The sequence below is a fragment of the Tachyglossus aculeatus genome, chromosome 5 (assembly GCF_015852505.1).
Source record: "Tachyglossus aculeatus isolate mTacAcu1 chromosome 5, mTacAcu1.pri, whole genome shotgun sequence".
Lineage (NCBI taxonomy): Eukaryota > Metazoa > Chordata > Mammalia > Monotremata > Tachyglossidae > Tachyglossus > Tachyglossus aculeatus.
In genome coordinates, this window is record NC_052070.1 from 68,870,994 (window position 1) to 68,897,557 (window position 26,564).

General features: G+C 44.3%; 1 protein-coding gene across 2 annotated transcripts in view; it reads left to right on the forward strand.

Moving 5' to 3' along the window:
• Positions 1 to 26,564, forward strand: part of TLN2 (talin 2) — a 664,294-nt gene that overhangs the window by 525,562 nt on the left and 112,168 nt on the right. For both annotated transcript variants that reach the window (XM_038746479.1, XM_038746480.1), the window contains 6 exons: positions 10,731 to 10,820; positions 13,435 to 13,557; positions 15,097 to 15,240; positions 16,348 to 16,509; positions 20,849 to 20,989; positions 25,627 to 25,808. In XM_038746479.1, coding sequence (XP_038602407.1) covers positions 10,731 to 10,820; positions 13,435 to 13,557; positions 15,097 to 15,240; positions 16,348 to 16,509; positions 20,849 to 20,989; positions 25,627 to 25,808 — 842 coding nt within the window. The remainder of the gene's footprint in view (positions 1 to 10,730; positions 10,821 to 13,434; positions 13,558 to 15,096; positions 15,241 to 16,347; positions 16,510 to 20,848; positions 20,990 to 25,626; positions 25,809 to 26,564) is intronic.

Consider the following 26,564-nt stretch of genomic DNA (forward strand, 5'->3'; position numbering starts at 1 on the left):
AGGCCAGCGGCAAGATAGACGAGATCGGGGTACAATGAGAAGGTTAGCATTAGAGGAATGAAGTGTGTGGGCTGGGTTGTAGTAGAAAAGTTAGTGAGGTGAGGTAGGAGGGGACATAGTGATGAAGTGCTTTAAAGCCAATGGTGAGGAGTTTTTGTTCGATGCAGAGGTGGATGGGCAACCACTGGAGTTTCTTGAGGAGTAGGGAAACATTGAACGTTTTTGAAGGAAAATGATTTGGGCAGAAGAATGGAGTATTGACTGGAGTGGGGAAAGACAGGAAGCGGGGAGGTCAGCAAAGAAGCTGGTACAGTAATTAAGGTGGATAGGATAAGAGCTTGCATTAATGTGATAATAGTTTGGACAGAGACGACGGGGTGGATCTTGGCAGTTTTGTGAGGGTAGAACTGACAGGATTTAGTGAAGGCTTGAATATGTGGGTGGAATAAGAGGGGAATTAAGGATAATCCCAAGGTTATGGGTTTGTGAGACAGGAATAATGGTGGTGCTGTCAACAGTGATGGGAAAGTGAGTGGGAAGACAGGTTTGGGTTTGGAAAGATAAGAAGTTCAGTTTTAGTCATATTAAGTTTTAGGTGATGGGAGGACATCCAAATAGAGATGTCTTGAAGACAGGAGGAAGTGCGTGACAGCAGCGAGGGAGAGAGAGCAGTGCTGGAGATGTAGATTTGGGTGTCATCAGCATAGAGGTAATAGTTGAAGCCGTGTGAGCGAATGAGTTTTCCCAGAGAGTGGGTCTAGATGGAGAAAAGTAGGAAAGAGAAGTGATTTGCTCAGAGTCATACAGCAGGCATGTGGCAGAACTCCTCTGACTCTCAGGCTCAGGCTCTTTCCACTAGACCACTTTGCTTAATTAAATGTTTATTATGTGCCAAGCACTATCCTAGGCATTGGGCAAGATACAAGATAATCAAGTTGGACACGATCCCTGTCCCACATGGGGCATTGTGTAATACTAACAACTCTGGCATTTGGTAAGCCCTTACTGTGTGCCAGGCACTGTACAAAGGGCTGGAGTGGGTACAAGTTAATCAGTCCCTGTCCCACATGAGGCTCACAATCTTAATCCCCATTTTACAGATGAGGAAACTGAAGCCCAGAGAAGTCAAGTGACTCACCCAAAGTCATGCAGCAGGCATGTGACATTACTGAAATTAGAAACTCGTTTTTTTTGTAATGGTATCCGTTAAGCACTTTCTACGTACTAGGCATTGTACTAACCATTGGAGTAGCTCCAAGATAATCAGGTGGGACATAGTCCCTACCCCATATAGGACTCTCACTCTTAATCCCCATTTTACAGATGAGGTAACTGAAGCACAGAGACAGTAAGTGGCTTGCCCAAAGTCACGAAGCAAACAAGTGTCAGAGTCAGGATTAGAACCCAGATCTTCTGTCCCCCAAGCCCATGCTCTTTTCACCAAGCTACTTTTTCTTTTTAATTCATTATATTTATTGTCCTTATTTATACTAATAGTAAGCAATTATTATTATGTGCCAAATTCTGGGAGGGGATATTAGGTAACAACAACAACCCAAATTAAGAGGTAAAAAGAGAAAGTGTGTTATGCCTTCTTTATAGATGAGGACACAGACCCAAGGAACTTAAAGTGAGTTTCCCATGGCATCCAGGGGCAGAGCTGAGTCGAGAACCTGATTCTCCTGGCTCCCCTTCCCTAGCTCTTTCGCCTCGGCTGTCTAGGCTTTCCATCTTTCCTTCATTTCATCAAATGGGGAATTACTAAAGAAACCTGAAGGTGGTTCAGCAACAGTCATACCTAGGGTAAAATTAGTTAATATTTATTTGGAATGGAGGTGCTAGATCTGCAAGAAGGTAATGTGATTTTCTCCACTTGCCCTTGGCTGTAGTGCCAGCTGAGTCAGGTTTAGGGGAAAACTGGGATTATTTAAACTCACCTGGAAGAGGTGCCACTGCCGGCTAAATGATGGCAGGAATAAAACTCAGGGCCATTCTGTGGGCATTTCAGTATCAATGAAACACAGTTCCAGGGAGTCAGGGAGTATGGTCCTCATGTTAATAGTGGCAGGCTCCTAATCTCAAGGGGACTCTGACACAAATTGAGAAGCCGCGTGGCTTAGTGGATAGAGCACAGGCCTGGGAACCAGAAGGACCTGGGTTCCAATGCCGTCTCCAGCACTTATCTGCTGTGTGACTCTGGGTGAGTCACTTCATTTCTCTGGGCCTCGGTTACCTCACCTGTGAAACAGGGATTAAGACTGTAAACCCTCAGGTGGGACAGGGACTATCTCCAACCTGATTGACTTGTATCTGTTTCAGTGCTTAATACAGTGCCTGGCACATACCGTAAAACAAAAAAATAAGGTAAATGATGAGAAAGGTTTTTGGAAAAAATCAAGGTGCTATAAAAACACAAAGTATTTTGATTACTCTTACTATAAGATGATCCTGACCAAAGTGTAATATCGGTTGGGTGAAGTCATAGAAGTGAAAAAATATAGTTGATTTGCACTTGCCTTGAATCGAACTGCTACACTTTGTGTCCATAGGTATGCAGCGTGGCTTAATGGTTAGAGCACGGGCCTAGGTCATGGGTTCTAATCCCGGCTCCACCACATGTCTGCTGTGTGACCTTGGGCAAGTCACTTCACTTCTCTGGACCTCAGTTACCTCATCTGTAAAACAGGGATTAAGAATTTGAGCCCTATGTGAGACAGGGACTGTGTCCAACCTGATTAACATATACCTACCTCAGTGCTTAGAACAGTGCTTGGCACATAGTAAGTACTTAAGTTGTTATTATTATTAAGTACCATTGAGTCATTTCTTATTCATAGCAACTCCATGGATATACTTTCTCCAGAATGTCCTCTCTGCCATAATCCGCAACCTTTCTAGCGGTTCTTCAGTTATCGTTGTTATGGTCTCTGTCCATCTAGCTGCTGGTCTACCCCTTCCACATTTTCCCTGGACTTTTCCTAGCATTAGTGTCTTCTCCAGAGAATTAGTCCTCCTGATTATGTGTCCAAAATATGCTAATCTAAGTCGAGCTATTTGGCCTTCCAAAAACCACTTGGGTTTAATTTGCTCTAAAATCCATTTGTTTTTCAGGCAGTCCATAGTATTCGTAAAAGCCTTTTCCAACGCCACATTTCAAAGGAATTGATGTTCTTTCTATCCTGTTTTTTCACTGTCCAGCTTTTGGATCCATATATTGTCACTGGAAACACCATAGCATTGACAATTTGTATTTTTGTGGCAATTGTTGCATCAGCACAGTTCGTGACATTTTCCAGGGTCTTCCTAGCAAAGCTTCCTAACATTAACTTTGGCATATTTCTTGGCCATTACTTCCTTTATTATTGATTATCATACCATAATTATTATTATTAGGTGCATACTTTGCTAATAAAGATGCATTGTGATTCCATTTGATGATCAAAGATAATTGATGTTTCATTGCCAATGAAACTACGCTGTAAACTTGTTATGGGCAGGGAACTTGTCTGCTAATTCTTTTGTATTGTACCCTCCCAAACGCTTAGTACAATGCCCTCCACATAGTAAGTGTCAGTAAGTATGATTGATGGATTGATAATGTCAGGACTCAATCAGCGATAATGAACATGCTTGTGAAATGCAGCTATTTTTTTTACCCCTTCCCTTTTCTCTTTCATGCCTAGCTGAAGAGCCCAATTGCTTCCACCTTGGAATTGAACAATTTGGAAAAAATCCTCCTGGCTTTTCAACAGCTAGGCTACACGGGTGTCTTTAACATTAGAGAAGCAGCATGATTTAGTGGAAAGAGCACAGGCTTTGGAGTCAAAGTCTCAAATCCTGGCTCTGCCAATTGTCAGCTGTGTGACTTTGGGCAAGTCACTTAACTTCTCTGTGCCTCAGTTACCTCATCTTTAAAATGGGGATTAAGACTGTGAGCCCTCCATGGGACAACCTGATCACCTTGTAACCTCCCCAGTGCTTAGAACAGTGCTTTGCACATAGTAAGCGCTTAATAAATGTCATTATATGGCTGCACTGAGGCATTGTGAACAGAGCTGGTGAGTTCTGTGAGATTCTGAAGGGCTCCTTGCAGTGATTAGCTCCAACAGTTACAGTAATTTCTCACTGCCCAGGAAAGAGGTGTAGGAAACAAAGCCAAGTTTGTCCTTTACTTCAGGGCTTTGAGTTCCCTTCCACCATATGTTAGCAGTGACCAGATCTTAGCTCACTGTGAAGGCTGTTGAACTTTGTTCATGAGTCCTTGTGGATGGGTGTCCTTATTGAGAAATACAGAACCAAGATTCCACTTGAATTTAGACCTTCATTCATGTTCTATCTATCTAGCTATCTATCCATCACTCAGTCATATATACTGAGTGCTTAATATGTACAGAGCACTATACTAAGTGCTTGGGAGGGTGCAGTATATCAGAGTTGGTGGATGCATTCCCTGCTCACAAGGAGTTTCCATCTAGTTCGGGAGACAGACATTGATATAAATAAATAAATTGTGGATATGTACATAAAGTCCTTTGGGGCTGAGGAAGGGGTGAATAAAGAAAGGGTGCAAAGCCCTGAATCTACCCCAATGCTTGGAACAGTGCTTTGCACATAGTAAGCACTTAACAAATACCATCATCATCATTATTATTATTATTCTTAAAACTGTGAGCCCCACGTGGGACAACCAGCTTATCCTGTATCTACCCCAGCTCTTAGAACAGTGCTTGGCACATAGTAAATGCTTAACAAATACCATCATCATCATCATTATTATTCTTAAAACTGTGAGCCCCACGTGGGACAACCTGCTTACCCTGTATCTACCCCATCATCATCATCAATCATCATCAATTGTATTTATTGAGCGCTTACTGTGTGCAGAGCACTGTACTAAGCGCTTGGGAAGTACAAGTTGGCAACATATAGAGACAGTCCCTACCCAGCAGTGGGCTCACAGTCTAAAAGGGGGAGACAGAGAACAAAACCAAACATACTAACAAAATAAAATAAATAGAATAGATATGTACAAGTAAAATAGAGTAGTAAATATGTACAAACATATATACAGGTGCTGTGGGGGAGGGAAGGAGGTAAGATGGGGGGGATGGAGAGGGGGACGAGGGGGAGAGGAAGGAAGGGGCTCAGTCTGGGAAGGCCACCTGGAGGAGGTGAGCTCTCAGTAGGGCCTTGAATGGAGGAAGAGAGCTAGCTTGGCGGATGGGCAGAGGGAGGGCATTCCAGGCCCGGGGGATGACGTGGGCCGGGGGTCGATGGCGGGACAGGCGAGAACGAGGCACGATGAGGAGATTAGCAGCAGAGGAGCGGAGGGTGCGGGGTGGGCTGTAGAAGGAGAGAAAGGAGATGAGGTAGGAGGGGGCGAGGTGATGGACAGCCTTGAAGCCCAGGGTGAGGAGTTTCTGCCTGGTGCGCAGATTGATTGGTAGCCACTGGAGATTTTTGAGGAGGGGAGTAACATGCCCAGAGCATTTCTGGACAAAGGTAATCCGGGCAGCAGCATGAAGAATGGATTGAAGTGGGGAGAGACACGAGGATGGGAGATCAGAGAGAAGGCTGATGCAGTAGTCCAGACGGGATAGGATGAGAGCTTGAATGAGCAGGGTAGCGGTATGGATGGAGAGGAAAGGGCGGATCTTGGCAATGTTGCGGAGCTGAGACCGGCAGGTTTTGGTGACGGCTTGGATGTGAGGGGTGAATGAGAGAGCGGAGTCGAGGATGACACCAAGGTTGCGGGCTTGTGAGATGGGAAGGATGGTAGTGCCATCAACAGAAATGGGAAAGTCAGGGAGAGGGCCAGGTTTGGGAGGGAAGACAAGGAGTTCAATCTTCGACATGTTGAGCTTTAGGTGGCGGGCAGACATCCAGATGGAGATGTCCTGAAGGCAGGAGGAGATGTGAGCCTGGAGAGAGGGGGAGAGAGCAGGGGCAGAGATGTAGATCTGGGTGTCATCAGCGTAGAGATGATAGTTGAAGCCGTGGGAGCAAATGAGGTCACCAAGGGAGTGCGTGTAGACCCCAGCGATTAGAACAGTGCTTGGCACATAGTAAATGCTTAACAAATACCATCATCATCATCATTATTATTATTCTTAAAACTGTGAGCCCCACATGGGACAACCTGCTTACCCTGTATCTACCCCAGTGCTTAGAACAGTGCTTGGCACATAGTAAGTACTTAACAAATACCATCATCATCCAAGTATGAGGGCAACTCATAAGAGAGTGAGAGAAGAGGAAATGAGGGCTTAGAGAAGGCCTCTTGGAGATGTGCTTTTAATAAGGATTTGGAAAAAACGGTCTAAGAAAAATTCAAGAATGTTAGTACAGTCATTGCAGTCAGTAGGTGGTCAATAAATACCACTGCTACTACTGATGATTTAGAAATTTAAGGACAGTTCCACCCCCAAGATTTGCCTTCAAGTTATTTGATAAGTGAAACTTAAATCCTAGCTTCCATGATCAATTTCTCTCAAGAATATAATTATTGTGGTATTTCTTAAGTGCTGCTGTGTGCCAAGCACTGCAGTGAGCACTGGGGTAATTACAAGATAATCAGGTCAGTCACCGTCCCTGTCCCACGTGAAGCTCACAGTCTAAGTGAAGGGAGAACAGAAGAGAGAGAAGCAGGATGCTCAGTGGATAGAACATGGGCCTGGAGTCAGAAGGGCCTGGGTTCTAATCCCAGCTCTTCTTCATGCTTGCTGTGTGACTTTGGGCAAGTCACTTAACTTTTCTTTGCTCAGTTACCTCATCTGTAAAATGGGGATTAAGACTGTGAGCCCCATGTGGGTCATGGACTATGTCCAACCTGATTAGCTGGTACCTATCCCTGAACTTAGTAATAATAATAATAATAATAATAATAATAATAATAATAATAATAATAATGAGGTACAGTGAGGAGGTTAGCAGCAGAGGGTGCGGGCTGGGCTGTAGAAGGAGAGAAGGGAGGTGAGGTAGGAGGGGGCGAGGTGATGGACAGCCTTGACGCCAAGGGTGAGGAGTTTTTGCCTGATGCGTAGGTTGGCTGGTAGCCACTGGAGATTTTTGAGGAGGGGAGTAACATGCCCAGAGCGTTTCTGGACAAAGACAATCCGGGCAGCAGAGTGAAGTATAGACTGAAGTAGGGAGAGACAGGAGGATGGGAGATCAGAGAGGAGGCTGATGCAGTATTCCAGTCGGGATAGAATGAGAGATTAAATAAGCAGGGTAGCTGTTTGGATGGAGAGGAAAGGGCGGATCTTGATGATGTTGCGGAGGTGAGACCAGCAGGTTTTGGTGATGGATTGGATGTGAGGGGTGAACGAGAGAGCGGAGTCAAGGATGACACCAAGGTTGCGGGCTTGTGAGATGGGAAGGATGGTTGTGCCATCTTCAGTGACAGGAAAGTCAGGGAGAGGGCAGGGTTTGGGAGGGAAGATAAGGAGTTCAGTCTTGGACATATTGAGATTTAGATGGTGGGCAGACATCCAGATGGAGGTGTTCTGAAGGCAGGAGGAGACCTGAGCCTGAAGGGAGGGAGAGAGAGAGGGGCAGAGATGTAGAATTGGGTGTCATCAGCGAAGAGATGATAGTTGAAGCCTTGGGAGCGAATGAGTTCACCAAGGGAGTTAGTGTAGATAAGAGAACAGAAGGGGGCCAAGAACCGACCCTTGAGGAACCTCTACAGTAAGGGGATGGGAGGGGGAGGAGGAGCCCGCAAAGGAGACTGCGAATGAATGGCCGGAGAGATGAGAGAAGAACCAGGAGAGGACGTTCTATTTATTTTGTCAATGATGTGCATCTAGCTTTACCTGTATTTATTCTGATGACTTGACACCTGACCACATGTTTTGTTTTGTTGTCTGTCTCCCCCTTCTAGAGTTTGAGCCCATTGTTGGGTAGGGGCCAACAATATACATGTTGTTAACTTGTACTTCCCAAGTGCTTAGTACAGTGCACTGCACTAAGTAAGCAGTAAGTTGGCAACATACAGAGGTGGTCCCTACCTAACAATGGGCTGACAGTCTAGAAGGGGGAGACAGACAGCAAACAAAACAAAACATGTGGACAGGTGTCAAGTCATCAGAATAAATAGAAGTAAAGCTAGATGCATACCATTAACAAAATAAATAGAATAGTAAATATATACAAGTAAAATAAAGTAATAAATCTGTACAAACATATATACAGGTGCTGTAGGGAGGGGAAAGAGTTAGGGTGGGGGGGATGGGGAGGAGGAGAGGAAAAAGGGGGCTCAGTCGGGCACAGACTAAGTCCTTAAATATCACAAAACAAAAACTAAGTATTAAGTGCATGCTCTGTGCAGAACACTGAACTAAGTGCAGGGAAAAAATACACAGGTGCAAATTAGATATGATGCCTGTCCCTCAGGGGCTCACAGTCTAAAAATGATAATGTACAGGGGAGCCTGCCAACATTTATATAGGGAGAACTGAAACAAAACACTAAGAAATCATAAGGACAAAGCAAAGATCAGTAGGTTACTGTGGCTAGAGTAACAGGTGTCAGACTCCTCCCCAGCTACAGTGAGCACTAACTACAGCAGGAGCTGTCGCAGCTTCCCGAAGGTTTTGTGGAGGCAGTACAAGGCTGCGGCTACTTTCCTGTGCCTCGTTGGTGGTGGAAGGCAGGTTGGGATGGAGTCCCCTCGGTGCCACAGAGGAGAGCTGATGCTAGATCCAGGGCAGGCAGTGGGGTAGCCCGATAGAGGAGGAAGCCGAGGGTCCTGAGGTACTGTGGGGTGTGGTGGGTGTTATCGAAAAATAGGGTGCAAAATAAGTTAACCAGTGTAAATCGGCCGCAGGGTTCGAGAACCCAAGGTGGTGACGCAGATAGGAAAAATAATTCAGAGACATGAGTTCAGATAGAGCAGGAAGGGTAGGAAGTTTGACTGCTCACCCGTTCACCTCCCGAGAGAAGTACGAATGACAAGCAGCCCTGATCGCAGCTGCTCCTTCCGAGCTACACAAAGGATTCCCGCGCTCCTGCTACGACCTGAAACCTTGGCATTCCTAGATCCTGAGTTAAATTACAGCCCTTTGTCGTGGTTTGGTTAGTGTCAAAATCCCTGTTATCAGGATGTTATCAGGAGATAACGGTCAGCACAGGATGGGGACATCCCGGACAGAGTGGAGCCACTTTGGTTAATAATATAGCCTTGCACACACTGGAGTGCTTTTGGTCTGCACAAAATGGAGGGTTACTGTTGGCATGCACAAGATGGAGTCAGTCATGCCAAGTCAGCTGGTGGACAACAGTGAGTACTGAGGAGATAGGCATCAGGTGGAGAGGTCTGATTGGTGCAAATTAAGTCCACGTAGGTGACTCTCCATGCACAGGGCATGCTGAGAGCAGAACCTCCAGAGCTGCAATGGAGAGGCACAGGCCTGGAGAGGATGCGGGTGGAGAGGTCTCTGGCAACCCGATTTGCTTGTATGCACCCCAGCACTTAGTACATAGCACTGGCACATGGGAAGTGCTTAAAAATACCAGTTATACAGAGGTTTAAGTCCACACAGGTGGCCTGCTGTGCCCAGAGCATGCCTGGAGTAGAGCCCCAAGAGCTGTGACGGAGAGGTGGAGGCAGAGTGAGCATGCTGGCATGATTTACAGAGGCTTTTAAGTCCATGCGGGCAACTCACTGGGCACAGAGCTTCCCGAGCAGCACAATGGAGAGGCAAAAGACACCGGAAGGACTCAGGTTGGATGGTTCTTCTGAGATGATAAGCAGCATCTTAAATCCACCTGGACAGTCCATGGTATTTAATCACCGTTTTACAGGTGCGTCAACTGAGTCTATGAAAAGTTGGTACTTGCCCAAGGTCACACAGCAGGCAGGTGGTGGAGCCAATATTAGAAACGCTGGCTCCCGGAGCCTGTACTGGTTTTCACCAAGCCACTCTACTTCTCAAGAATAGATTAGTATAGATTATAGATTATGTTGCCAACTTGTATTTCCCAAGCGCTTAGTACAGTGCTCTGCACACAGTAAGCGCTCAATAAATATGATTGATTAATTAGTAAAAAGCGAAGGGTCAGACTCCCAGGCCAAAGTGATGGTGTTTATTGACTCCTTACTGTGGCTCCAACTGTGCCCAAGTTGTGTATTTTGTATCTACCCCAGTGCTTACTGTGCTAAGCACTTAGATACAAAATAAACAACTCCAGCACAGCGCCTGACCCACAGTTCAGGAAGGGGAAGATCAGGTGAACTCCCTTCCAGGGCTGGTAATTCTCCCCTTCCTGTCTCTGTGATTCTGCTGGACTCTCAAATCCCCAGGCCTCAGCTCTTGGCAAAATGCGAAGACCCTCATGCCTGCTCATAAACTGGGGCTGAGGGGAAGGGGAGGGGGTGCCAATTAGTGTTAAAGTGTCTGCCATTTAGCACTCTGACACTCCATTGTCTAATTCCTGGGTGGGCTGACCAGAGTTTGAGGTGAGGAGAAGGTTAGAGGGGGGGGGGGGGGGGGGGGGGGAGGGCCGGGGAGCATTTGGCATTTAGATTCCAGGGCTGTTAAGTCTGCCCTGAAGGATAGTATAAGTGGAAGAGAAATCTATTGCAGACCTTAGGTCATTATGAGTTACCTGGCAGCTTTTTTATTCGTGGGAGCATTACAAAAGCACAGGGTTCAGTTCACATCATTTCCTTCCCAACTGTTTCGTTCTCAAATACTATCAAGTCCTGAAGTTGCTCATTCTTCTTGCAGACAATTAAAGGAATGCTTGATAATCCCAACGAACCCGTGAGTGACCTCTCTTATTTTGACTGCATTGAAAGCGTGATGGAAAACTCCAAGGTAAGCATGCGTGCCTCTCCCTGAGTGATGGAGAAGGTCACGGTGTGTAAGGGACAATAAAGAATATGGGCAGTTGTCAGACTGTTCTCTGTTCCTTCATTTGAGAAGGTGTTCTAATAATAATAATAATTGTGGTAATTAAGTAATAATAATAATGGTATTTGTTAGGTGCTTACTATGTGCAAAGCACTGTTCTAAGCGCTGGGGAGGTTACAAGGTGATCAGGTTGTCCCACGGGGGGCTCACAGTCTTAATCCCCATTTTACAGATGAGGGAACTGAGGCGCAGAGAAGTTAAGTGACTTGCCCAAAGTCACACAGCTGACAAGTGGGGGAGCCGGGATTTGAACCCATGACCTCTGACTCCAAAGACCGGACTCTTTCCACTGAGCCACACTGTTTCTCCAAGTGCTAATACAACTGCTTACTATGTACCAAGCACAGTACTAAGCATTGAAGTAAATGTAAAATAATCAGATAGTTATAATTAGAGAAGCAGCATGGCTCAGTGGAAAGAGCACGGGCTTTGGAGTCAGAGGTCATGGGTTCGAATCCCGGATCTGCCAATTGTCAGCTGTGTGACTTTGGGCAAGTCACTTAACTTCTCTGGTCCTCAGTTACCTCATCTGTAAAATGGGGATTAAGACTGAGCCCCACGTGGGACAATCTGATCACATTGTAACCTCCCCAGCGCTTAGAACAGTGCATTGCACATAGTAAGTGCTTAATAAATGCCATTATTATTATTATTAATCAGGTGCCACAAGAGACTCACAGTTGAATTAGGAGGGAGAACAGGTATTGAATTCCTATTTTGTAGATGAGGGAAATGAGGCACAGAGAAGTTGTGATTTGCCGAAGGTCACACAGCAGATTAAATGGCAGGGCGAGATTAGAACTCAGGTCTCTGATTCCCAGGCCCGTTCTCTTTCCACTAGGCCGTGCTGCTTCTCATCACTTTAGACAATAGTCAGGATTATATAAGGCCCCCTCAAGTGAAACAGAAAAAGACACATGGAAAGCAGGTTTAAGTGTTCCTAGTTTGGAGTGTGAATTTTGTGTGGGCCTTGCTCTCTCTTTTTTGGACAGGGTATGGCGGATGTCTTTGGTGCGGAGCCAAGTACTTCTGATTTACCTCAGGGCTGCTCAAAAAGCCTGAAGCTTTATCTCTTCCTCTAGTACCCCTGCTGCATAGTGTTAGCGTGTTTGGGCCTGTCACAATTTCACAAAAACCCAAAGCTCCTTTTGCTACCTTGCCCCTGTGTGTGTTATTTGGCAGCTTTTTGTTTGGGTTTTGACAGCTTTTGTTCATCTCTAACTACAAAGATGGAGATGTTTTCAATATTAAAAAAAATGTCAACCAACAGTTTTATTTTCCTGGGGAAGAAAATGCCAGTTCATGGCTAAAGCACTGACTAAGATTCTAGGTTTGCATGTGCCATCATTTTACCATGTACGTTTTGTCACCTGGACCCATACTTTTCACTTTCTTACTTTTTTGTAATGGGGTCAGTATTGTCTGATTTTTGCTCTATCAGTAAAAATCGAAGTGCCTTTGAGGAAAAGCTTTATACAAACTGTAGGAAAGACTCACATTCTAAAACTGTGCATAGAGCACGGACCCAGGAGTCAGAAAAACGTGGAGTCTAATGCCAGCCCTGCCACTTGTCTGCTGTCTGACCTTGGTCAAATCACATCAGTTCTCTGTGCCTCAGTTTCCTCATTTGCAAAATGGGGATAAGATACCTGTTCTCTGTTTTAGTTAGAATGTGAGCCCCATGTGGGATCTGATTATCCTATATCTTCCCCAGTATAGTGCTTGGCACAAATAGCGTTATTATTATTATCTTTATTATTAAAGTGGACTTGACATACTTGATAACCCAGGACATTCTCTCCCTTTTTCTTTTTTATGAGTTTCAAGTTCTGCTTTTTGTAAAACAGTGCAGCTTTCACTGCCCCTTTCCCAAACTAATAGTATTAAAAAGTTGTGTCCTACTGTATTGTGAGTGGCCTTCATATTAATAATGTAAATATTGAGAAGCGGCGTGGCTCAAAGGAAAGAGCACAGGCTTGGGAGTCAGAGGTCAGGGGTTCTAATTCTGGCTCCGCTACTTGTCAGCTGTGTGGCTTTGGGCAAGTCACTTAACTTCTCTGTGCCTGTTACCTCATCTGTAAAATAGGGATTAAGACTGTCCGCCCCACGTGGGACAACCTGATTACCTTGTATCCCCCCAGAGCTTAGAACAGTGCTTGGCATATAGTAAGTGCTTAACAAATGCCATTATTATTATTATTAATGGTATTTGCTAAGTGTTCACTATGTGCCGGGCAAAATACTAAGCACTGGGGTAGATTCAAGATAATCAAGTTGAACACAGTCCATGTACCACATAGGGCTCAGTCTTAATCCCCATTTTACAGATGAGGTAACTGCCCAAGGTCACACAGCAGACAAATGGTGGGGCAGGATTAGAACCCAGATCCTCTGACTCACAGGCTTGTCCTCTTTCCATGAGACCACACTGTTTTGAGTCACTGTTCAGGTCAGGCCTCTGTTCACGTGACCTGATGTTGGAGTTAGGTCATACTGAGTGTCTCATTCTTCTTTTCAGGTCCTGGGCGAGTCCATGGCAGGGATTTCTCAGAATGCCAAGACGGGAGATTTGCTTGCTTTTGGAGAGTGTGTGGGTATTGCTTCCAAGGCTCTCTGTGGTCTCACAGAAGCAGCAGCCCAGGTAATCCCTCTGGGCACAGAACGCTCAATCATTACATGGAACTGCTCCCATCCTAGTGATTCTTCAGTTCATGCATTTGAAAATATAACAATAATGATAGGGGCTGAGTTTCAATTATTCTAAAGAAATAATTTGTTTTGGCATTCAACTTAAATTTGGCTGGAAAAACTCGTTATTGACTTGCTTGGGGTTTGCCCGTCATGCATTTGTGGGGGTTTTTTAATGGTATTTATTAAGTGCTTACTATGTGCCAAGCACTGTACTAAGCACTGGGGTAGATTCAAGGTAATCGGGTTGTTGCACATGGGGCTCACAATCTAAATCCCCATTTTACAGATGAGGTAACTGAGGCACAGATAAATTGTGACTTGCCCAAAGTCACATAGCTGATAAGTGGTGGAGCTGGGATTAGAACCCATGACCACTGACTCTCAAGCCCGTGCTCTTTCCATTAAGCCACTCTGCTTCTGCTTTTTAAGTGTGTCAATTTCAATTTCCCAATTCCTGTTTATATAGACCTCTATTATTGCAACTTCTTTACATGACTGAAATTGGTCAATACACTCATTTCTTCCATGACTTGTTTATACTGTGCATTTTGGCTAGAAGGCTAAGAAATTGGGAACATTCTAACCATGCACATCTCTCTAGGTAGAATGCAATCTGATGTCAGAAGAAATGGTTAAATGCCCAAAATCAGGCAAGACACATGGACTAGCGTTTTAATTTTCCGTATTCCGGGGCTCAGAATTCTTGTATTCTAGGAGAATTGAGAGTGCCATTTTCTTTTGCAATTAGCTGTCGCGGTAGAAAAACACATTTTTGAACCAAAGATATGAAGAGCTTTATTTTATGTTTGGATCATGACAAGTGTCTAAGCAGTACAAGAACTGGTTAGGGAAATTTAATAGAAGTAGAGGATGTTTCTGAAAAGGTTCTTGGACTGCTTTTCTGACATTTAGAGATTGTGTAGTACTCGGCATTCTCTCTACCAGCTGTCTACCGCTTCACAGCACGTGGTTCTCACCAAGTATTTGTCCTGATTTCCCGGGGGCACCTTAGCTTGTAGTTTGCAAAGTACTCTGTGGTCGTATTATCAGCAATCTCGCACTATGTGTGTCATGATTCCTGTGTCCAAGGTGAGAAAACTGAGGTAAACATTACCTTCACAAGAGCATTGTCACTGCTCTGGACTTGAACTTCTGGTTAGAATGAGAAGTTTGAGCCCTATCCTTTGCTGAATCCAGTAACGTCCCAAATGGTGAATACATGACTCTGTAATGCAATATTTTGACCAAAAACAATGATCCAGAATGGTGACCCAATCTGTGATTTTTCTTTTTTTAATTCGGGAAGGATTTCAGTCAGCCTCTTGGCCAACATTAGAACTCTTACCCATTTTTTCATCTGTCGCTCAACCTTTTCCACGACGTCGTCTCTCTCATACAGTTTCCTTAAAGACTTTGTTGGATGTGACTGCCCCCTGCCCTACCTGTAGCAGATCTTGAGTTGTTGTTTTTGTTTTGTCCTGTGCTGTAGGCTGCCTACCTAGTTGGCATTTCTGACCCCAACAGTCAGGCAGGACATCAGGGGCTTGTGGATCCTATCCAGTTCGCCAGAGCCAACCAGGCCATCCAGATGGCTTGTCAGAATCTAGTGGATCCGGGCAGCAGCCCATCCCAGGTAACTAGCTCGGAAGGAAACCAGAACCACCAGACTGAGCCCCCTTTTTCCTCTCCTCCTCCCCATCCCCACCCCCACCTACCTCCTTCCCCTCCCCACAGCACTTGTATATATTTGTACTGATTTGTCACTCTATTTATTTTACTTGTACATATTTGCTATTCTATTTATTTTGTTAATGATGTGCATAAAGCCTTAATTCTGTTTGTTCTGACAATTTTGACACCTGTCTACATGTTTTGTTGTCTGCCTTCCCCTTCTAGACTGTGAGCCCGTTGTTGGGTAGGGACCGTCTCTATAAGTTGCTGACTTGTACTTCCCAAGTGCTTAGTACAGTGCTCTGCACACAGTAAGCGCTCAATAAGTATGATTGAATGAATGAATCACCACCCTCACTCTAGCTGTGGGAGGGACTGAATTGCTCCTTTGTGTGTTTGCCAGATGGAGCCAGAAGACTCAGCCTTCAGCCATCATCATGAAAGAGTCCAAGCTTGCTCCTGCTTGCGTGGCAGTAGCTGGAGATGGGCTGGGTCTTTGGGTAAAAGAATGAAGGTTGGGAAAGCCCATCTTTGGGAGAAAAGGCCTTGTAAGACTCGTGGCAAGGCAAATTTTATTTTTAAATGGTATTTATTAAGCGCTTACTATATGCCAGACACTGTATTAAGCTTTAGGGTAGATATAAGCTCATCAGGCTGGACACAGTCCATGTGGGGTCAACAGTCCCAATCCCCATTTTACAAATGAGGTAACTGAGAAGGTAAGTGACTTGTCCAAAGTCACACAGCAGGCAAGTGGTGGAGTCAGGATTAGAACCCAGGTCTTTTGACTCCCAGGCCTGGGCTCTTTCCCTTACGCCATGCTGCTTCTTTTCTGCTTCTCTAAAATGGGTTTAAAGGAAAAGACCGTGATATACAAAATAAAAGAGAATAAGTTGAACCATCTGCCAAAGGAGTCCTTCCAATCTAGCCCATAACTGCATAGGTTATTGGCCAAAAGCAGATTTAGGATTCGAGATTTTGAGAGTGCCCCAGAGCAGTCCATCTTTTAATGTGATGGGTCCTTATTCCCTCCCCGACCCTACAGTTCTCAGTGACATTTGTTCCGTAGGTTCTGTCGGCAGCTACAATCGTCGCCAAGCACACCTCCGCCTTGTGCAATGCTTGCCGAATAGCTTCATCCAAGACCGCCAATCCTGTGGCCAAGAGGCACTTTGTTCAGTCGGCAAAGGAAGTCGCAAATAGCACTGCCAATCTGGTGAAAACGATTAAGGTACGTGGCCAACCTGTATTTTGCCATGTTTGATTCCTGCAGCCCGCTCAGAAAGACAAGGGCCGCTGCTGTGATAGTTGGACTCAGCTGCAAGATATTTGAAACTCCAATCCTCTATCCCCCTTGCTTTATATTGTTGTTGCCTTTGCTTTGCAGCTGTTATCATTTCATCTTTATGTGTCCATCATCAGTCATTCTCTCCTCTCCCTTATTCGCAGATCATGATTCCCTGGAGGGCCAGGGACTGTCTAATTTTCACCTGTGTATTTTTTCCCAGCTCTTAGTAAGGTGCTCTGTACCATCATTACAGCTATCAAGAACTACACTCAGTTCTTCTGGAGCAGATGCCAACACTCCGCATTTTGTATAGAATGTTGTTGGGGAGGTAGGAACCCTTTTCCAACAACACAAGTCTATCTGGTTAGATGTGAATCCCATGTCAGAAGCAACAGCTGTGAGCATGCACACAGCCTGGCAAGATATGCACTCTCTAATGAGTTTTCTTTAAGGTGGGGTTCATCAGGAACACAATTCTCACATTACAGGAGAACTGAGTGTGGGAGCAGTGATGGGAGAAATTATCCTCTTGAGAGGATTTCTACCCAGAAAGAACAAAGAGTTTCTACCTCAGCTAGTAGTAGGTTTAGTGAGAAAGATATCCTTAAGAAATAATGATGACACAAAGAGAGACTATGGTTTGAAATTTTCCTAATATTTTGGAGGTGTCCAGAGAAAGAGCGCATGATCCACTGGTAGGACCCGCTCCTTCGTTCATTCATTCAGTGGTATTTATTGAGCACTTCCTGTGGGCACAGCGCTGGTTGGGAGAGGACAATATAACACTAAGGAGAGACATTCCCTGCCCATAACAAGCTTACAGTCCTCCAGATTGGTTTTCAAGCTCCAATGATTGGTCTACCCCAGCTGCTGCTAACTGCGTTCTCGATGTCCATTCAAGCAGCGTGGCGTAATGGAAAGAACACAAGCTTGGGAGTTGGAGGACCTGGCTTCTAATCTTAGCTCTGGCACTTATCTGTTTTGTGATCTTGGGTAAGTCACTTAACTCTTCTGTACCTCTTTAACCTCATCTTTAAAATGGGGATTGAGCGTGTTGTGAGAAGTGGTCTGTGTCCAGCCTGATTAGCTTGCATCTCCCCCAGTGCTTAGTACAATATGTGGCACATAGTAAATGCTTAATAAATTCAATTGGAAAAAAAAAACAGAAAAACACCGAATCTCAGAAAACCTAGGGTATAGCCTCAGCTGCACCACAGGCCTGCTGGGTGTTGTTAATAATAATAATAATTTTATTATTATTATGGTATTTGTTAAGCACTTACTGTGTGCCAAGCACTGTGGTAAATACAGGGTAATCAGATTGTCATTCGTGGGGCTCAGTCTCAATCCCCATTTTACAGATGAGGTAACTGAGGCACAGAGAAGTCAAGTGACTTGCCCAAGGTGACACAGCAGACAAGTGACGAAACTGGGATTAAAACCTACGAACTCTGAGTCCCAAGCCCGGGTATGCTGGATCTCAGTTTCCTCCTCTGTAAAGTGCGGATGGCATCCCTGCTCCTCTGCCCCCCTATCAGATTTTGAGCCCCATGTAAGAAAAGAACTGGGTCAGAGTTTATTTTTTTTTAATGGTACTTATTGAGCGCTTACTGTCTGCCAGGATCTCTAGATACAAGATAATCAGGTTGGACACAGTCCCTGTCTCACATGGGGCCAACAGTTTAAATCAGAGAGAGGAGGATTTAATCCCCACTTTACAGATGAGGTAACTGAGGTGCAGAAAAGTTGTGATTTGCCCAAGGTCACACAGCAGACAAGTGCCAGAGTCAGAAGTAGAACCCAGGTCCCCTTGACTCCCAATCCCATGCTCTTTCCATCAGACCACACTGCTTTTCCTATCCTGTGTTTATCTCTATGCTTGCTTGCTGCATTAGTAAGTGCAAAATAAAATACCATAATATTTTTACCACCGAGCCTACAGGATTAAGTCCTTGCCTCTTTACTAGGAAATTTCAGGTTCCTCTTTCCTCCATTTTATTTCAGCTCTTTCTTTTCCAGGGAGCAAGAGCAAATGGACAACACCCAGAATGTTGCTTCATAATTTAAAATATTGCTGCATTCACTTGAATTAGGGCAAAATAGAGACTCAGTACTGTACATTCCAGATGCTTTTCTCTGTGTCTCTTCCTGGTTTTAAATACTGAACTGTCTGCATGTGTCCCATCTCTCCAGGTCTTCTGTTCTTTCAGATTCTTAGAGCAATTTCATTCCCTCATCCCAAATCCGTGGCCACAAATGAGCCTGTGATGAAGTCCCCAAAACTAGGCATTGTCATCACTGCCAGACTCAGGGAAGAAATGCCGTCTGATTGTAACAGAGTGGGAAAAAGCTTTCTTCTGTGCGTTAACACCTGGGTAATCAGGGAAAATAGGGAAGAGAGAACATAGTAGGAAAGAAAATTGCTGCTAATGGTTGGAATGCTGTTTTTTAAAAAAAATTAGCAGAGTGGGACCAGGTGTGTTCATCATTTTGAATTTAATGGCTAGTAGGAGCATAGGAGAAACAATTCAATTGTGGTTCTCTTTATTCTAGATAGAAAAATTATTTTCCCTTGCTTGGGATGTTGGAGCAATACGGTTTGAATGTACGGTTTCCTTCTCCCTTTGTCAGGCAGCCTGTGACACGGGTCTCAAATGTAGATCTTAGACTGGAATGTTATTTTTACGTGTGTGTTTTCACTAGTTTGGCTGCCAAGGAGAAATTGTGCAATTGCAGCTCTTATTTTTTCTAAGAAATCAGATCCTGGCCTTGCCCTGTTGATTTTACTCTTGGGGCTAGACCTCCCTATAGTGCAGAGGTACAATGGATAGCGTTCCTTCTTTGGGCTTGGCTAGAATGTATTTTTTTAAATCTTTGCACAGTTAGTTTTGAAAAAGGAAAAAAAATCTCAGGATACTGGAGTTTCTTGTTTTTAAGTCTTGGTCTTGTTATCTCTTATCTCTAAGTCTTAATTCTCAAACAATTAGACAAGTTTAGTCTTTCCAAAATTTTAGGTTTCATTATGATGGTACTGAGCATGGTTTTTTGGGGGTTTTTTCATGGCATTTGTAAAGCACTTACTCTAAATCAAGCACTGTTCTAAGTGCAGGTGTACGTACAAGCTTTTGACCCACTTGGGTCTCACAGTCTAAGTTGGAAGGAGGATTTATTCCCCATTGTACAGAGGTAACTGAAGCACAGAAAAGTTAATTGACTTGCCCAAGGTCACCCAGCAGGCAAGTGCCAGAGCCGCACTTAGAACCCAGGTTCTCCAACTCCCAGTCCCGTGCTCTTTCCACTAGGCCAGGCTGCTTCTCATGTTGTACCTAGAAGCCCATGTGGAAAATGGAAACCAAAAAAAGGACTCACTGAATAAGGGATTTGTGAAACAAATGTTTGTGACACACAGCAAATTATAAGATGTGGAAGAAAAAAGTAATTGAAGTCATCGTTGACCCCTAAGAAACTACGTTTGTCCAGCAGCAATAGGAGAAATGCCTTTCTGAAGGAAGAACTCGCAACATTTAAGTGTTTGTGGGTTGTCATTGAGTGCCTTAGCCCATCTCTGAATGGGAGTTTTTCAGAAATCAGGATAATCTGTGCTAAACATATTCTGATGCCAGTGCTCAGGCCTCCAACTTTAAATGTTGTAGATTGTGATTGGGGAGGACAACATTTTTCCTTTATTGAGAAGGGAAAGAAGGTGGGGGGGGGCTTTAGGATTGGAATATTCCATCTGCTGTCATCCTTGGGAAAGAGCTATCCTCCAAGGAAGCTGAAGCTCAATTAGAATGTTTTTCAGAGGCTGCCTTCACATAGGGGCAGCCCCAGTGAGATTAGGGAGGAGGTAATAGTTCACTCGAGTGAAAATGAGGAAATAACAGTCAGTGTGGTGAGTGTTGGCTTTTGAGATTTCAGTCTGCAACAAAGGATGAAGTGATCCAGCCCTGGTTTTTGGAGACGTAGTTGGTTTAGAGAGTATTGACACAGGAACTATCTTTTGTCTTTATTTTTATTTCCTTCATAGCTGAGCATCAGCTATGCTTTTGGGGGTCTGATGCATCGGGAGTGCATCCAATTTCACTTCTTAAAATTGCTAACTGGGTCACCACTTCCAAGAATGTACCCCTGTGACCTCATCCCCCAGGCTCTCAGTTGTCTCCTCTGCCCTGAATGAATAAGAATTGCTACAAAGCCACCATATTCCTTCTGAGTCAGAAGATGTTTGGAGTTCCTGGGCCCTGTGCATCACCAGGATGAAATTTCCTTCTTTTCTTATCAGGCTCTGGATGGCGATTTCTCCGAAGACAACCGCAATAAGTGCAGAATTGCCACAGCACCCTTGATTGAAGCTGTGGAGAATCTGACGACGTTTGCTTCTAACCCAGAATTTGTCAGCATTCCGGCCCAGATCAGCTCTGAGGTAGGGTGGAAACTCTCATTTCCATTCAGGGGATTTTCCAGGGTGAAGTAACAAATGGTTTTGGTCCCCTTTTAGACTGTGAGCCCACTGTTGGGTAGGGACTGTCTCTATATGTTGCCAACTTGTACTTCCCAAGCGCTTAGTACAGTGCTCTGCACACAGTAAGCGCTCAATAAATACGATTGATGATGATGATGTTAGTCTCACCCTCCCAACTAACACCTCAGCCTTTCCTCACTCACAGCCACACTCAGCATTTATTTACGTATTTGTTTATGCATTCTACTATTTAAACACCCATTTATTCACTTATCTACCTTTGCATTCTTCATTTTTCTCCTAACTATACATAATTTTGGGGTTGGTATTCCTCTTAGATTGTCAGATATTGTGTTTCTTACTCAATTTTACTTCCCAGCTCTGCGCACAGTATGTACTCAGTAAGTGCTAATGTTATCTTGACTGGGGTGCTAAAAGAAGGTTGCATAGCATAGCAAACCTTCATTTTTAAACTTATGAAATAAACCAGGTAGGTGCCTTTCCTTAAAAAAAAAAAAAAAGTTGAATATCCAGTCATTCCTCCTTTCTGCTCAGCAAGAGAGACCTGGTGTCTGATTAGAAATGTTTGCAGTTTCTCAGAAGCTGGGTTTAGTGGGTATCTGTTGATCCATCAATCAGTGGTGTTTATTGAACACTGTTTGCAGAGCACTGTGTTTAGCATAGCTCTGTGCTTTGGAGACTACAACAGAGTTAATGAACACAATACTGACCCATGTTACTGTTACACATTGGGTTTCATAAGCTCTTCTCCTAGACTGGAAACTCCCAGAGGTCAGGGATTGTGTCTGCCAAAGCTCCCAAGTTTGTTCATGTATTCATTTATTCAGTGGCATTTATTGAGCACTTACTATGTACAGAGAACTTTATTAAGTACAATGCAACAGAGTTGGCAGACACACTCCGTGCTCACAACTAGCTTACGTTGTAGGGTGGGAGATAGACATTGATATAAATAAATAATTTGAATGCATAATATAAAGATATGTGCAGAAATGCTGTGGGATTGAAGGTGGGACAAATCTTAAATGTCCTAAGGTCACAGATCCAAGTATGTAAAAGAAGCAGAAGGGAGAGGGAACAGGGGAAAGGAGGACATGTTTGGGGAAGGCCGCTTGGAGGAGATGTGACCTTAATGATCCTCTGACGGTGGGAAGAGTGGTGGTCTAGTGTATATGGAGGGGGAGGGAGTTCCAGGCTAGGGGGAAGATGTGGGAAAGAGGTTGGTGATGAGATAGATGAGGTAGGGGAAAAATCCAGAGAAGCAGCTTGGCTTAGTGGCAAGAGCACAGGCTTGGGAGTCAGAGGACGTGGTTTCTAGTCCCAGCTCCGCCACTTGTCTGCTGTGTGACCTTGGGCAAGCCACTTAACTTCTCTGTGCCTCAGTTGTCTCATCTGTAAAATGGAGATTAAGACTGTGAGCCCCACGTGGGACAACCTGTTCACCTTGTACCTACCCCAGAGCTTAGAACAGTGCTTGACACTTGGTAAGCACTTAGCAAATATTATTATTATTATTATTAGGGGGGCAGTGAGTAAGCCAGCGCTAGAGGCGTGAAGTTTAGGAGATTAGCGAGGTGAGGTAGGATGGGGTGAGCTGATTGAGTGCTTCAAAACTGATGGAGAGGAGATTCTTTTGGATGCGGAGGTGGTTGGGCAGCCATTGGAGGTTATTGAGGAGTGGGGAGCCATGTTCTTAGTACAGTGTTCTTAACTCAGTGAGCTCTAACTAAATACCACTGATTGATAGCCAGCTGGGAAGAACCATGCCATACACCAAACTGCTGGGTTTCCAAGTCCCACTACTGAGGTTTGAGAAAGGCAGGGCAAGTATTGCACATAGCAAGACTCCTCGTTCATGGGTTTGTTTTCCAAGGGAATTGAGACACAGTGGGTACACATGGGAAGCAACGGACCAGTGAGAAGTAAATGCTCAGGCTGAGCCTCTTCTCTTGGAGGTATAGCACTAAGAGAGGCAGATGGCTTAATGGAAAGTGCCCAGGTCTGAGAGTTCAAGGCCTTAGGTTCTAATCGTGGCACTGCCAATCATTTGCCGTTGATCTTGAGCAGGTCACTAAACGTCTTTGTGCCTCAGTTCCCTCATCTGCAAAATGGGGATTCAGTACCTGTTCTCCTTCCTACTTAGTGAGCCCCATGTGGACCTGATCATGCTGTTTCTACCCCAGCGTTTAGAATAATAATAACAATAATAATAATGGTATTTTTTAAGTGTGTACTATGTGCAGAGCACTGTTCTAAGTGCTGGGGAGGTTACAAAGTGATCAGGTTGTCCCACATGGGGCTCACAGTATTAATCCCCATTTTACAGATGAGGTAACTGAGGCACAGAGAAGTTAAGTGACTTGCCCAAAGTCAGACAGCTGACAATTGGCAGAGCTGGGATTTGAACCCACGACCTCTGACTCCAAAGCCCATGCTCTTTCCACTGAGCCACACTGCTTCTCTGAGTACAGTGCATATACTAAGTGCTTAACAAATATTGTAGTTCATATTGTTATCATCATGATTATTGCCGTCTGGAGATTAAAGGGGTGAGGAAATGGGCTGACCAAGATTCCATGGAATTTGCCTCATGGCTGAGTAGTCAAGAGGCCAGAGACAGCTCTGGGGTGGTGAGCTGGCCAAAGCCCTTTTGCAAGAGGGCACACTGATCATATCACAGGGTGCAGAGGACTTGTAATGATGGTATTTGTTAAGCACTTACTATGTGCCAAACACTAGGAGAGATATAAGGTTATCAGGTTGTCCCAGTTGGGGTTCACAGTCTTAATCCCCATTTTACAGATGAGGTAACTGAGGCACAGAGAAGTTACGTGACTTGCCCAAAATCACACAGCTGACAAGTGGCAGAGGTGGTATTAGAACCCATCACCTCTGACTCCCAAGCCCATGCTCTTTCCGCTAAGCCACGCTGCTTCTTCATGTGGGATACTTGGCTTCGGGAGAGGAACTTGGGTGGTGAGTGGGAGGAATGTTGGGGAAGTGTGAGGGTTATCGATGAAAACAGAACTTCCTGTGAACTCTGTAGAATGAAGCTATGCAGTGGAATTGGGTTTGTTACAGTCGGAATTAACAGTAACAACACTTCTATCCCTGCTGGCAAATCCTGGGTTTGAGGGTCACGTTCTTCCTCAGTTGGCTGGCAGATCTTTCTCTTCCTTCCAGCTTTAAAAGTGAATATATGAGGTAGAACAAACCTAAGTATCAGTATATAGGATTTAAAGCCTAATTTCTTTCGAAGATCAGTTGGGAGGTGTTACATATTTGCAAGGCACTAGTCAGAGGCATTCATTGTTTCTATTTTGTAACTGACCCTGAATTGGCCGAGACTTAGACTTTCAGAGGTCAAGGTGGCATTTTCTGTCCATCTCCTATTTCTCTACTAACTCTTTGCACACTTATGACACCTGGAACATTGCATGGTTTGGAGATGGGATCATCATTAACTCCTTTACATATACAGCAAATGAACAAAAGAAATGAATTATTTAATGGGGGATTCTTACATGGAAAGCCAAAGGTAGAGTGAATACAGGGCCAAATTGGAAGAGTTGGTTTGCTGGCTGTGGTATTGGAACAGCAGCTGGCTGGATCTAGAGTAAGCAAGGAATGATAACTCCACTTTGTTTCCATGCTAATGGAATATGGCGAAAATACAGATAAAATATGCCCATTAATCCAAAGTCACATTAGCCTAGAATTTCACATTTTTCCAGAGTTCCTATCAAATAGAAAAACTGTTGACAGATTTGAATTTTACCTCTGCCCACCCCTTGGATAGCAGGGGTAATGATTAGGGAAATGACCAAAAAATCAGAGGGTGGAAAGAGAAGAATCAAGGGGTCTGGATGATTCACAAACTAAACAAATGAGAATAAATTGTTTGTGTTTTGTAAAAAAACAAAACAACACAAAAGAACAAAACAGTAGTCTCTGTTTTCAGAGGAATGCACATTCTCAATGACATTCAAATGAGCTGCCTATTCATGAACTCATGAGATAGCCCATTTTTGCCTCTTCTATTGGGTAGTAAGTTGAATTTTCATCTGCTGCCCTTTCATTTAGACTTTTCTTTGGGCTCAGTGAACAGTAAAAATTAAATGTAGATTTAGTTCTTCCTCAGCTGCGTCACATTTCTCAATAGATCATTCATTTCTTAGTTTCCTGAACCACCCCAACAGAGGCCATATTTAGCCTATTAGGTTTATGTGCTTGTGGGTTGGACCATTGTAGCATAGAGTAATTGTATCAGAGTACAGTGCCAGTCACTGTACTAAGCACTGGGGTGGATACAAGCAAATCAGGTTGGACTCAGTCCTTGTCCCACATGGAGCTCGCAGTCTCAATCTCCATTTTTCAGATGAGGCAACTGAGGCACAAAGAAGTGAAGTGTCGTGCTCAGGGTCACACAACAGACAAGTGGAGAAGCAAGGAGCCTGACTTTCTGACTCCCTGCCCCGCGCTCTATCCGCTATGTCATGTAGCTTCAAGGAGTTGGATTTCATCCTGACTTTGGCTGTAAATTGCTTTCCTTTATTGTTGAACTCTTCCGACCCTAGGGATCACAGGCACAAGAACCAATCCTGATCTCTGCCAAGACCATGCTGGAGAGTTCGTCTTTCCTGATCAAAACAGCCCGCTCCTTGGCTATCAACCCTAAAGATCCACCCACCTGGTCTGTCCTGGCTGGACATTCGCACACAGTGTCCGATTCCATCAAGAGTCTGATCACTTCCATCAGGTATGTTTCCTGTCTTTTACTTGGATTTTCCAGCACCTGAGCTCTGGACCAAAGCTGTCTTCAAATAACAGAAGGCTGCCTCATGCCAAGGTTGTAACCTAATGTCATCAATCATTTTTATTGAGGGCTTATTTTGTGCAGGTGACTGTAGTAAGCGCTTGGGGTGGTACAATATAACAGAGCTGATAGACATGTTCCCTACCCACAGCGAGCTTACAGTCTTGGTATGTTGCTCTGTATCTCTGTTTCTTTACAGTGTCTGCCACCAGAATACTCAGCTACTTAGCCAAAGAAGATCAGTGGTAATTTAACGCTTGCTCCAAAAGTGAACTTGTTAGAAACAGAATACAAACTGTTACTCCAATTTTGTGTTGGGATCAAGGGCAGGATACATAATCAAGAGCTAGTATTCATTCAAGTCATTCAGTAGTATTTATTGAGTGCTTACTGTGTGTAGACCACTGTACTAAACACTTGGAGAGTATGCTATAACAATAAACAGAAACATCCCCTGCCCACAAAGAGTTTATAGTCTAGTAATTGGGTGGATTAAGCAAGCTAGGAATGGCACCTCTGAAATTTGGTTTGGCTCACCAAAATTTTTTTTCCACTAAACCTGGTTGGGTTAATTCATCCCTGGGACACATTGGAATTAGACAGCCTTTCCCTTGAAGTAAATTGGACCTTCAGAAACAGCAACTGTCTTTTCAGCATTTCCTTATTAGAATATGACATTTTTTAACAGAGATCGTATTT